Source organism: Tachypleus tridentatus, chromosome 1 (assembly GCF_004210375.1).
Source record: "Tachypleus tridentatus isolate NWPU-2018 chromosome 1, ASM421037v1, whole genome shotgun sequence".
NCBI classification, from domain to species: domain Eukaryota; kingdom Metazoa; phylum Arthropoda; class Merostomata; order Xiphosura; family Limulidae; genus Tachypleus; species Tachypleus tridentatus.
The window spans coordinates 20554973-20568742 of NC_134825.1; the positions used below are offsets into that span (position 1 = coordinate 20554973).

At 35.4% G+C, this 13770-nt stretch overlaps 1 protein-coding gene across 7 annotated transcripts in view; it reads left to right on the forward strand.

The window, feature by feature from the left end:
• LOC143244246 (laminin subunit beta-1-like) overlaps positions 1–13770 on the forward strand; it is a 155101-nt gene that overhangs the window by 74036 nt on the left and 67295 nt on the right. For all 7 annotated transcript variants that reach the window (XM_076488581.1, XM_076488602.1, XM_076488618.1 and 4 more), the window contains 5 exons: positions 550–670; positions 1321–1509; positions 5583–5762; positions 11643–11752; positions 13114–13329. In XM_076488581.1, the coding sequence (XP_076344696.1) occupies positions 550–670; positions 1321–1509; positions 5583–5762; positions 11643–11752; positions 13114–13329 (816 nt within the window). The remainder of the gene's footprint in view (positions 1–549; positions 671–1320; positions 1510–5582; positions 5763–11642; positions 11753–13113; positions 13330–13770) is intronic.

A 13770-nucleotide genomic window follows, 5' to 3' on the forward strand; every position in this document is an offset into this window, starting at 1 on the left:
TTAATGGTTTACTCTTCTAAGGGACTGTTTCAGCTTTATTCAGTGACTTTATAACAGTTTGCTGTGGTCATTTTTTTCAAAAATATTCTGATCAGTCTTTCATTTCTTGCAACAAGTGATATGTGTTTTATTTTCTGTGTGTTCACCATGTTGTTAGAACCAGAGAACCTCATGAAGTATTTTTGTGAACCTGGAAATGGTCAACCACTGGACATTTATTTTTCTAACTTTTACTTTTCATTGTGATGCTATTTTTTTCACAAGTGGTTACTTCCTGTCTCTTGTGACTGTTGCTATTCTGGAATATTCTCGGTAATTTTTTTTCTCTACGTCAACAGGGTGGATGGAGTTTCTTCTTTTCACATTGTTATTTACAGTTTTTAAAGTAATGAGTTTAATAAATTGTTTTATTAAAGCTTTCTCTGAGTATGTGGACAAATGATTTGATTAATTAAGTACATTACTCGAAAATGTTTTTTATTTACGCTTTTTCAAGTTTCTGGTTTGTGAATATCTAACAGATATGTTTTTCTGTATTTACGACTGTAGGTTTATGGAAAATGTCTTTGTACCCACCATACAAAAGGAATAAACTGTGAACAGTGTGAGGATATGTATAACGATCAACCATGGAAACCTGCAGTTGGCAAACAGACAAATGCATGTAAAAGTATGTGTATATTTTTGTGCAGTGAAGGTCAGTTGCATTTGTGGAGACCTCAACATAATGTGATCTTAATTTTTATGTACCATCCTCATCAGACATTACCAAGCATAAAGAGAAAAAACAACAACAACAGACAATTTGACTTGGTACTAGGTACTAGGCACGAGTTAATGATTAGTGTGTCTGTTACAACTCAAAGAGTCCATGATTCAGGATTGGATGCCTTCAGCAGTTTGAAGTGCTGGTGTATTATAAAAGTAACATAAATATTATTATTTTGCTCAAATAATCAAAAACCAAAACCTCATAACACTAGCTGCTACTGGCTGGCACCCATTTCCCTCGGTCAGTAGTTCAAAATTAGGGACAACCTACATCTGAACCTTGAGGTTTCAGGCCTAATCATTTAGACTACATACAAATTTTTATTACAAAGATCTATTGAAATATTTCTCAAATGGCAGAAATTGAATGTCTAAATAAATTTGAAGTACCCACATTTGTTAACCATATCTATATTTTACTGATGTCCACATATAGAGTAATTGCAATAGATGAATTAGAAGTGCCAAGTTCTTAACAGAAGTGATGTAATTCCCATGACTGTTTGTGTTAAATATAAATATATTTACTTTTTATTGATATTCATATAGAGTGTACTTGCAATGGACATGCCACGAGATGTCATTTTGACCCAGCAGTATGGGAATCAAGTGGAAAAGTGAGTGGAGGTGTGTGTGACAACTGCCAGCACAATACAATGGGTCAGAACTGTGAACTATGCAAACCTTTTTATTTCCGTGACTCAAGGCTTGACATAACACATCCAGATGTCTGCCAACGTGAGTGTAAGGTTACTATTATGAAAAGAAAAAAAATCAACAATGATGTTAAAACTAATAACATTTAGTATATTTTTTTGTTGTTGGATAAAAATTTAATTTTTAGACTTCTTTATTTTGAAAGCTGAGTATTTCCTTTTAAAGATGAGACTATGTAAGGAAGTAAATTTAACATGAAAAATTCATGTTGGTTGTTTGTATGTAACATCCAATTTGTATAGAGGTTTCTACTCAAATAGTGTAGTAATTTATTTATTAAAGAAGTGAAAATTTAAAAGTTTTTCAATTAAATATACATCTGTATAATATATTATGTAAATGTGTCTAGTTCTATTTATAAGATTTTTGTTAATTGTAACAAAGCTTATATTTTGTTCAGTTATTGTGATAACTAATCATGTGATATTATCATTAGAATTTTAAACAAAAGTGAAACGTACTAACTATTGTAGAAATATTCCATTTGATTTTTACTCATTACGGTTGCTCATTTGTGTTATTGGGAATTGGTACTGATGCATGTTTGGTGGAATTTGGAGAGCATGTAAAGCACTGATTTTCAGTATATTGTACAAAAGCCTCATGCAGTGAATGTTGTGATCCAGAGAACTAGTTTATAATCAGGGCCATCACCAAGAACACCATAGGTGATGGAAGGAAAGGCTGCAAGGCCTAAACACTTGTCATTGTATCTTTACTGAAGGTCATTAACACCCATATTTAGACCCATAATCCTTATGTGAATTTCTGTGCAATAGAATTACACTAGGTAACACACATTTTGTTCCTGGATAGTATGTTTTATTTCTTAATTGCTTATATTGTAAAAGTACAGAAAATGGCCATTATTCCCTTCAAACTTTGCTTTTTTGATTTGGATAATGAAATTTAAAAATTAACCTATTTTCTATGTAAAAACAGGCAAATTTGCACATTTTAACTTACATAAGATCTGAATAAAACAGCATATGAATAAGATTAACATGTGTTTATACTAAAGTTATACAAAAATGTTTAGAAGTGAGTAGTTTTTCGAGATTTGCGACTGTAATGTAAATCACTTTCATGTATCAGCCCCCAAATATAGTCTCCCATCATGTTTTCATTATACGCTTCTTGGTAGCAGCGTTCAAAGTCCAGTATATCTTGGTGGAAGTGCTTGCCTAGCTCCTCTAAGTGTGCTCCCATGTTCTCCTTGAATTTATCAAGATAAGCATCAAGGATATGGACTTTCAGGATCATCCTGCAGCCTATTTTGCCATAGTTCTTCACCAGAGACTCAACCAGTTTCACATAATTTTTGGCCTTGTGATTGCCCAAGAATCCCTGAACCACTGCAACAAAGCTACTTCAAGTTATTTTCCTTTTCTACTGAGCTTCTTGGGGAATTCTGTGCACTTTAGGATGTTCTTTATTTGTGGTCCAACAAAGACACCAGCTTTGACCTTTGCCTCAGACAGCTTAGGGAAGAAGTCTCAAAGATACATGAAGGCTGCAGACCCCTTATCAAGAGCTGTGACAAATTGTTTCATAAGACCCAATTTTGTGTCCATTGGTGGGAACAACACCTTCTGGAGGTTCACTAGTGGCTCACACTTGACATTGTGCCTTCCCACAGAGAATTCAATCCGTTGTTGCCAGTGCTTCCTGTTATAGTACACTGCTGTGTTCCTGCTGTCCCAAAGGCAAAGATAACAGGTAAACTTGGTAAAACCTCCTTAGAGACCCATCAGGAATGCCACCAGTTTGAAGTCTCCAATAACCTCCCAGCTATATTCATATACTTCAAGGCTTCTAGCAAGGTCTTGATGCTGTTGTATTTCTCCCTGAGGTGCAACAAATGAGCCAGGGGAAGAGATAGTTACTTATTCCCATTATGGAGCAACACAACTTTGAGGCTTCTGGATGAGCTATCAATGAAGAGGTGCCACTTGTTCAGGTTAGAGGCAATTCCAATTGCCTCGCACAGACTGGATACATTGTGGCAGAAACATTGTCTATCTTGATGAGTGAGGAAGCTTGAAAAATGTTGATGACGCTTCTTCTGACTTGCACAGTTTCATCTAACAAATCCCACTCCTTGAGCCTAGGTGTCAAAAGCTCGGCCTTCGACTTGGTTAGACCAAGATCTCTTTGGTTGGGATAGTATGGGTTTCTTTCACCAGCTGCACCTCTGAAATTGTAATCTGAATCTTCAATATCTACTTCCTCTTCTGATTTGCTGCTCTCTTTTGATTATGGACTGCTTTCTCTCTGGCAGAGTAGGTACAGGGAGCTCAGTGTGGCACTGGGGAGATGGGTGATGGAAGGTCCTGATACATGATAGTAGATGCATTCTTGCCAGCCCAACGTTTGGAAGGGTCCACCATTCCCAAGTAGCTATTGCTTGAGTGGTTAGTGGGTTTATGCCAAATTCTTGGAATAGTGAACTTCATGACTGTCTTCTCCTCTCTGTGCCATTCTGCAAAAGAGTAAAAGAAAATTATTATGAAGAATAAATTTATTTCATCCACAACTAATATGTAAGAGGTTCATGCAAAATATTTTATGTGCAATATTTTTTCTATACTGTTGGAAATAAAAAATAAATAAATTGAAAGATATTTAAATTTTAAAAGGTCTAAAATTTGTGTGATATAAAATCTTACTATTCAAGCAAGCAAAAATTGTTTGTCTTACCTTCTAGAGTTTTTTGCAGTGCTCACAGGTGAAATGAGGTACCCAAGGTTTGTCTTGATCCCCGACAGGCATGTCAAAATATACCTTGTAGGCTTCACACATTTTAACAGATGCTGTCACAGGGTACTTTTTTGCTCTTGTCTTGATAAATTGGTCACATACACAGCAGAGTGCTTGCTGCTTTTTGATGCTATCTCTGATAAAATCAGATCGGTCTATGTGTTCACTTTGGCAGCTAGAACTAAACTGAAGTGGTGAGCCCCTATATATATATTACTATGGAAAGTTGTTCTAGAAAATTCTAAAAGGTTCTTGAAAATTCTCGTAAGTTCTATAACATTCTAGAAAGTTCTTGAAAATTCTCTGTCAGCTACTCAGCACTGAATCTACCTGGAATGTTCTGGAAAATGGGCAAATTTCAAAATTTTATTACCCAAGTCACAAAAGCAAAGTTTGAAGAGAAAAAATAGGTCTTTTCCATTTACTTTAGGCATAAGCAATTGTGAAATAATACTTTCTGCCCAGGAATAAGAAAAAGTAAAAATTTTGTTACATAGTGTTATTAATCTTAATGTGTTTACATACAAGCTTCAGAATTATGTTACAGATTCAATGACATTTAATGCATGGAAAAAAATAACAAATAAAATTGTACTGACAGGTTGAAAAGTTGTTATACTTCTTTTTAGAAACATACTTGTACTGAAAGTAATAATTACAAACTGATGTGCCTGTGGGAAAGACGTAGGAGGCTCCAGGGGGTAGCATAAGGAATTCAGATCTGAATGCCAACAACCAAATGATAGCTCCTAAAGAACTTTAGTGTATATGCTAATTTTGGTGCTAGCAATTCACCAGTAGTAAGCAGATACACTTAAATACAGAATTTTGTAAGTAATAGCTCAGAATTCTGTGAATTAATTTCATGCATGTATGATATGAAGAACAGTTCAGCAGCTTAGTTTCTTACCAACATAAGTGAATAACATTTTACTTTATGTAAATATATAATCTAAACTTTGTATCATTCAAACTTTTGTGCCTTTAGTATGGAAATTGTAAATGGAAATGGTAGCCTCTTTTCTATTTATATTGTGGTTCATTCATGTGTGGTTTTAGATAATCGATGTGTATATTTTATGTAAAAAAAATATCTTCTAAATTTATGATTAGTGTATGAGTGTATGGAATTTGGTACGTTTGATGAAAAATAAATAGATTTGGTATTTTGTGAGGATATAAAACTGATATTGAAATATGTATGTTATAATTATGGCTGTTTTTTTTTAAATACACATATATTCAGAGAATTTTAATGGTTGTTTTTCATGCCTGTGCATAAGGAATAAATTCGTAGAAGTTCAATTGTTAAATGTTTCATGTGACTTTTACAGCATGTGACTGTGATCCTTATGGCTCTGAAGAAAATGGTATCTGTGAACCTCATAGTGACTCAGTGTTGGGGACTGTAGCAGGAGTTTGTCACTGTAAAAAGAATGTTGAAGGAAGACGATGTGATCGCTGCAAAAGTGGGTTTTGGAACTTGAGACCAGACAATCCTGATGGTTGTGAACGTGAGTTATGATTTATATTGCTTGAAATATCACACGACCATGAAATAGAATCAATTTGAGTTCATATTATTTTTGAGAAATTGGTCATTTTCATGTTTTGTAAGGCAGGGAATCAGTTTTGTTGTTGCACTTATGTCTACATGCATTCATTGTCTTTATGCCAAGACAGTTAAAAGATATTTTTGATCCAAACTTTACTATCCTTCTTCCTCTATAGACGTAAACATTTGCTATTTCAATGGTTTTTCATAATCTATAAAACACATTAAAGGTTACTAAACATATTCCATGTAATTATAAGACTGAAACTGCACTTTAATTGTTCTATTTGTTTATCTTCATGCTAGCTTCTGCTCTGTTAAATAGTAGTTCAATCAACTTTAGCTTGTAATAATGAATATTGAAAGAGATAATAGCAGGAAGATTGTACATTCTGTCTTTTCATAATGAAAATATATTGACTGTTGATAAGAAGGTTGTTTCCATCATATGCTGGGCCTGGCTTTGTGTTTTTTCCTCTGGTTAGTAGTTCAGAATTAGGGACAGCTATCTGTGAATCTCCCATTACAAGATTATAACCACCTCTTACACAGAAACACTGTTTACTTTGTGCATATGTCAATGAGAATTGCATGTAATAAGCCTTGAGCTAACTCTCATCTAAATTCATGTTTAATGTAAATTATTCTGGTGCAAGATGATGGTATTCTGTGGTAGCCCTTCACACATAGGAGGGCTACAGAACCTCCATGCATTGTAACTTCCTTAGGCACTTTCACTCATGATAAGCTAATCTTTTTCCTCAGCACTGGATGAAACAGATGTGTTAAATTTCTAGTCTGAGTACAGTTTGATGAGATTTGCATTTGTTAGGCTTTTGTTTTAAATGCTTAAATTCTTTTCATCAAGTCTTAAGTTAATGACAATGATTTCTACAATGAGTTCTGGAAGCATGTTGACTGTTGAAGATATTCAGTTTTTGTTCAACATGTTGTGGATTACCTGTTGCATACTATACCTCTTCTCATCTCTTCTGCTGACATTCTTTCTCCTCATTTGTGAGTGACTAGTTGGATAATGATTTTAAAGTGATTTACTTTGGGTAAAAGCTTAACAATCTGGGAATGCCCTCCACCTTCCAAACACTTTCTGGATATGATTTCGTGGGTGTATTCTTTTCACTATATTTTGCTTCTATACTTTAATATTTTCCATTCATCATCTTATAAATAGAATTCTTGAGTTTTGTTTGTATTCTCTCCTTTGCATGAGATTTGGGTTTACATTGTTTCCTTTCTCAAAAATCCCTACACTTGCACCAACATCACGTGTAACTCTTTTGTCCTGACTTAGCCTTTTCATTGAGTAAGTAATTTCATGGTTAGTCCCCAACCAGTGTTATTTCTCCATCAAAACACATCATAAGTTAGCACTGTATTTTGCTGTATTATGCATTATGATATATTGGACACTTACATTGTATACCTTAACATTATGGTGTCAATAACTTACTTAAATTATAGTTGAAACAGAGAGAAAATATGACAGTCAGCTGATATCTCTGTGAATAAGTGGTGTGGGTGCCTTGTGTCATTTATCAGCTGGGACTCGAGTTGAGGAATTGTTTATACTTGTATCTCCCAGTTGCACTCTCATATATCAGCACACCTGGTCTGTTATTCAATTCAAGCTTCTGGAGGGCTTTTGATTTCTATTTCAAAAGAACAAATGTTTTAATGACTGTGGAGAAATGTTGATCTCTCCTGTCAAAGACAATTAATCTTTCATTGATTATAGTCACCTTTCATACTCTTTTTCTCCCTTCCTGGATTACTTGTCTTTGAAATCTCCTTTGCTTGCTGAGGGGACTGATCTCCTTGCTTTTTATTATGCTCTATAGTTCCAAATTTTCATGTCTTCCCTTCTGTGTTATTACTTCTTTCTCCACCTTTTGTCAAAGCATTTGATTATGCTTTAATGGGGTTCTATGGAGATGCTTTTCCTTTTCCATTGCTATCTTTGTCTATTCTTCTTCTGGTGTGTCTAATGTTGGGATTCATCTGACTTAGGCTTCTCTGTGTGGATTCTTGTATGTGGTGAGGGGACCACTCAGAGAAGTTTTTGTACTTTCAGTTTACCTCTTATGGGATCTAAACATACACTCATGTGTTTGCTGTGCATGGTAACCCATGAAGGGGAGGTGAAGACTCTGGTGGTTAAGGGGTCTAACCCTAACACATCACTTTGTCCTTGAATTCCTGTGGATAGGAAGCCTTTGGGCTAGGATCAACTGAGTATCAGTTTTGGACATTTTAAATGGGTATTATGGACATTGTGTCTGATATTGGTGTTGGGTATAATGCTCACGAAACCCTGGCATGCTGCAATATCCTTGTTTGGCATTGTAGTGTGTCCCCTCATAGGGCTCCATGGTGGGTGGGGTCAGTAAACACTGAAATATTCTTTCTTTAATATGGATCCCCCAAATAAAAGTAAAAATAAAATAACAAAAAACAGACCATAGGTAAACTACCATGTCTTGAAGATTCTGAACAGCAATCTTCAACTTCTTCGACATCTATCTTATTTTCTGATATTACATTTTTTATCAGACAAATGTTTAGGGCATATGTCTCCCTTTTTTATTCAGAAGGGACTAGAGGGGCTTACTGGCTTTTTTAAGTCAGTCAAAAAGCTGTATTTTGGGGACATCTTGGTGGAAACATCCACTCCAAAACACAGTACACTACTTTTGCATTTGAAAGTCGTTAGGATTATGCTCATTGAGGTTACTCCCCATGCTACTTGAATTCGTCACGAGGAGTTATTGTTGAAAGGGTTTTGAAGAACATCCCTGGGTCAGAAATTCTTGCTGGTTTCCCCACCCAAGGAGCTTCTGATGTGAGGTGTATCTCCACTTGCAAAGATGAAATTATGATGTTGACCAATGTAATATTTTTGATGTTTACATCACCATGTCCACCTACCACTATCAAGGCAATGTGTACTTGTTGCAGTGACAAAAACCATAATGTCTACATGTGTGATGGAATTAACCCCTGTTATGGTAATTGTAGTGGCTCTCGTCCCTCTTAATTTCATTCTTATCCTAAGTGGGTGGAGAAAAAAGAGGTACAGGGTTTAAAATGGTTCACAACACTTCTTACCTTGATGTTTTAAAGTTAATGCTCACCACTCCATCTCAGATGTGTTCTGTTGCATTCCATTCCACTGCTACAGTGAGAGTGTATATAGACCTCTGTGCCTCTGACAGAGTCGTTTTCAAACCATGTGAAGAATCTTTTGCCCTCCTTGGTTAACAGGGTTAACGAGTCAACATCAACAACTATCTCTATCTCCACCATTCCTTCTAGTGGCTCCAGCTTCTGGAACTTCTTTGAATCATAATCTACTTTAGCTCCGAGATGCAGAATGATTATTTGTTCGCGCCCTCAGTCACTGGAATCTTCATCTACCGAGAGAACTCTGCCCACTTGACCCAGGGCAGAATCCATGGAAGTCAGTAGACCTTCTAATAAAGAGAAATGACATAACTCTCCACCCAGTTCTCTTACACATAAGTAAATTAGTCACTTTAATACAGTGGAACTGTTGAGGTTTGCATTTTAATCTGGATGACATCAAAGCACTGATTGATTCTTACTATCCTGTGTATCTTTCCTTACAGAAAACATTTCTGAAACCTGCCAATACAGTCACCTTCTGGCAGTTTTCATTGTATAGAAATGATATGTTGTGTGATAGATGAGTGCATGGAGGTGTGGCACTGCTGTCCAATTAGCACATCCCCAACTCGTCTTTGACACTCGATACAACCTTCGAGACCATAGCCATCTGTGTTTCCTTGGGTCACACCATCACAGTTTGTTCTACCTGTTTCCTGGAGAGACCTGTGATCAATCAGACATTGATGCTCTCAATGAACAGTTGTCATCTCCCTCTTTAATCCTGAGGGACTTTAATAGACATAATCCCCTCTGAAGTGGTGCTGATATTGATGGGAGTGATTGTTCTGTAGAGCGTATGCTCTCAGATCATAACCTTTCTTTCTTCAATACTGATACTTATACCTATTTTCATGCACCTAGTCAGTCTTTTACTGCTATTGATCTCTATTTGCTCCTCTTCACTTTTCTTTCATTTCTCTTGGGGGTAACAGTGACTCATGGGGCAGTGATCATTTTCCTATCATTTTGAGGGAGATCCTACCATGGCCGATGTTACCCAACCAGCATGTCATGATGGAAGGTGGACCAGGTTAACTGGCCCTTTTTCACTGCTCTCTCAGAACTTGATCATGCTATCATCTGTAAGCCACCAGTAGACAAATGTGTGGCAGCAGTAACTGACTGTATTGTCCAAGCAGCTGCTCAATCTATTCCCAAAACCTCAAAATGTTTTCCATGGTATCCTAGTTCATGGTGGAATCTGTCCTGCCACATAGCATGTAAAGCTCAAAAAATAGCCTGGGATACCTTTCATATATATTTTACACTTTCAAACCACATTGCTTTCCAGGAGCCCCATGAAGATGGCCAGCAGGTAAAACATCAAAGCCAAAAGGAATCTTGGATTAAGTTCACGACTAGTACCTCTTCTACCAACAGCTCTAACATCATATGGGACAAGATTTGGAAGGTCAGTGAGCAGTATATACTTTAGCCTCCCTTTCAGTTTTGTTCTCCAATGGCCATGAAGTTGCTGATGCCCAGAGCATCACCAGAACTCTTGGTCAAAGCTTTTCTCGTGCATCTCACACTTCTGATTCATTCTTTATCTTCTTAGCCATCAAGACTCTGGCAGAGTGACCATTTCTTTCCTTTCGAGCTGATATTCTCTATGAGTATAATCGTCCCTTTATTCTTGAGCTTGCTCTTCGTCGTCCTGGCAGTACATCAGTTGGCCCTGATGATATTCACTATGAAATGTTGTGGCACCTCTCTCCTGCCTCTCTTGCTATTCTACTGGTTGTTTTTAACCAGATATGGCAGGAAAATGATTTTCCTAATGCTTGGTGCCAGAATATTGTTCTTCATTTTTGTAAGCCTGGGTAGGATCCCAAGATTTCTTCAAATTACCATTCAATTGCTTTGACAAGCTGTCTTTGTAAGATATTAGAGAAAACACTGTTCTATTTTTGAATGATACAGCTCTGTTTTAACTTCTATATATTTTTCTAGATACCAGTATTTGTACTTTTAAAGTATAGAGTGAAAAAACAACAACATATATAGTAGTTACAGTAACATGCACAGGGGTTGGCTGGGTTGGACAAAGTCTGGGCCTTTCTACTCTAATGCCCACAAATTGCCATTTTTCTTAGCCATAATAACTGCCCATAATTACATAGTTACTCCACATGTTGTTGAAGAAAACGGTTTATGCTTTCAAATGAATGGTACACAAGGACTTTTAGGTCTTTATATAGTAGAAAAATAATTATTATATGGTATGAATTGGTGATAAGCAAGAATCCACTATCTAGTTTTATATTTTAAAAGTGTTTGAAAAACTGAATTAATAGAAATAAAGGAAGATTTGTTTGCTTCTCATAGAATTCTACCTTATGTGTACCAGAGGCAACCTACAGTCTTTATCATCTCTTCTAATGTCTATCCCCCCCAAAAAAAAAGTAGTTTTGCTTTATGAAGTTTGAATGTGCCCTTTATTTAAATAACAAGTCAATAAGCTTTTAATGTCCTCTGCATGTATGTAACCACTCATGCAGACAATTAACTTTATCTTGCTAAGTGTATTTTTATCAGCAGGTGTTGGGTAGACTAACTCATATTTACTACAGAATTTTAAGTTCAGAAACTTGTATATTTCTTTTGGAAAATGTTTGTTATATTACTGTAGCATGCAGTTGCAGTCTTTTGGGGATTATTGAAAACCACGGATGTAATCACTTTACTGGTGAGTGTGCCTGTAAAAGGAATGTTGCTGGAAGGGATTGTAGTCAGTGTGTGGTAAGTTTTTAGAAGAAAATAAGGCATTAAAATGACTTAATACAACAAAAAATATTTGAGGCTAGTATTAGACATATTGGATTTAACACCTTTTAGTTTGATTTTTAAAGGTTAGTTACCATTCTTTAAGAATCAAAATCTTGGTTTTTGTATTAAGTTCACATTAATATTATTTTGAAGCCTTAATGATTTTAGTGTGTTTTTTTTAGTTTTATTCACCTTTTTTCGTAATAAATAAGTATTGTTTAAAATGGTGGTGACACTCATAGTATGAATTATAATTTGAAAATATTCAATATTCTGTAAAGCTAGTTTTACAGTGAGAAATTAAAGTAAGGTTATAATTAAGAAGACTGATACTTGTAATTCTCATATCTAAGTCTGCCTGCAGGTGTATTTAATTTATGTTTTATGTTTTACAAATGTAACATGCCTTTATATTTTAAGTTTCATCTGTGAATCTTGCTTATTAGTCCAAGGCAAAGTTTAAGGTTAGGGTAAATTTGGTTAGTGAGTTGTCTCCTTTTCTGTGACGTAGCAGCCTGAAATAGCTTAGTGGTTAGGGCACTCAACTCACAATCTCTGGATCGTGAGACCAAATTCCATCCCCAAACATGCTCATCCCTTTGATAATGGGGCTGTATAATGTGATGGTGAATCCCATTATTCATTGATAAAGATTGGCCCAACAGTTGACAGTGAGCGATTTTCCTCTTGCCTATTATTTCAAAATTAGGGTTAGCTAATACAAACGGTTCTCTAGTAGGTTTGCACAATATTCAACAAAAGAGACAAATCTGTGACCTGTTATGCAACCAGATCTTACACTGTTGTAGGAGGGAAGGTGCTTAAAGTACATTTGCTATAGCCTTATGGTTGCCACAGTTAGAGATTTTGCAAAAGCAAAACAGCATCACACTTGTAAAATATCATATCCAATGCAAATTCAAAGAATATGTTGTGTTGTATCACAAAACAATTAAGGGTATAATAAATGACAACATAAAAGTAAACTTCGTTTTAAACATAAAATATTGGCTATATGTGAAGAAAAAACAATTAAAAATATTAAACAGTTTTTCTCAGTTGAGATAATTAAAGGAAGTTCCCTGTTATGTAAAAATTTATCATAGGATGCCCAGAGTACAATATCCATGGCTAGAAAGTTTCATGTTTACCTGGTATTATTAGGGTTATTACTCCATTTTAACAAATTATGTAAAGATATATATTTTGTTCTGTTTCTTTCGTTTCTAGTGCTTTCTTTTTTTTCCTGAATAAACACACTTTTCTCTGTCGTAAGAGATGAAACTTATTAATATGTACTTTTACCTTAACATGAAACATTACTTACATGTCAGACAGAATTCTGGGGACTTAGTGTTGATGAAGTAGGCTGTAAACCATGTGACTGTGACCCAGGTGGTGCATACGATTACAATTGTGATGTGATAAATGGTCAGTGTCGCTGCCGTCCCCATGTCATTGAACGACGGTGTGACCAATCTGAATCAGGCTATTTTGTTGGCAACTTGGACTACTTGACATATGAAGCTGAACTCACAAGAGGTTGTCAAGTAAGTAGCTGTTGGTCTCTTATATAATTTATTTCATTCAACATGAAGCAAGAGAAATATTTAATTATGACTTTATATCTCTTTATATGACCATGGGACTAACTAAACCATATTTAGCATGCTTGATTGACTTCCAGACCAAAATAAACAACAGTAAATATCTATTTGAATTTTGTTCTTTACTGTTTTACTTAAAGATGTTCTAATTAAAATTAGATCAAAACATGCTCTATATATAGAAGCTATTAGTTGAACAGTAAGTATGAGGACTTATAATGTTAAAAATTGGATTTCCATTCCATTTGTGGGCAGTCCCAATAGCTCTTTTTTAGTTTTGTACTTAAAATGGACAGAAAAATAAAACTAGAAGTTGGAGTGATAGAAGGATTTATTTAATTTAGGTACCTGTGGGTATAAGAGCCATATGTTGTTGGGGGGTGA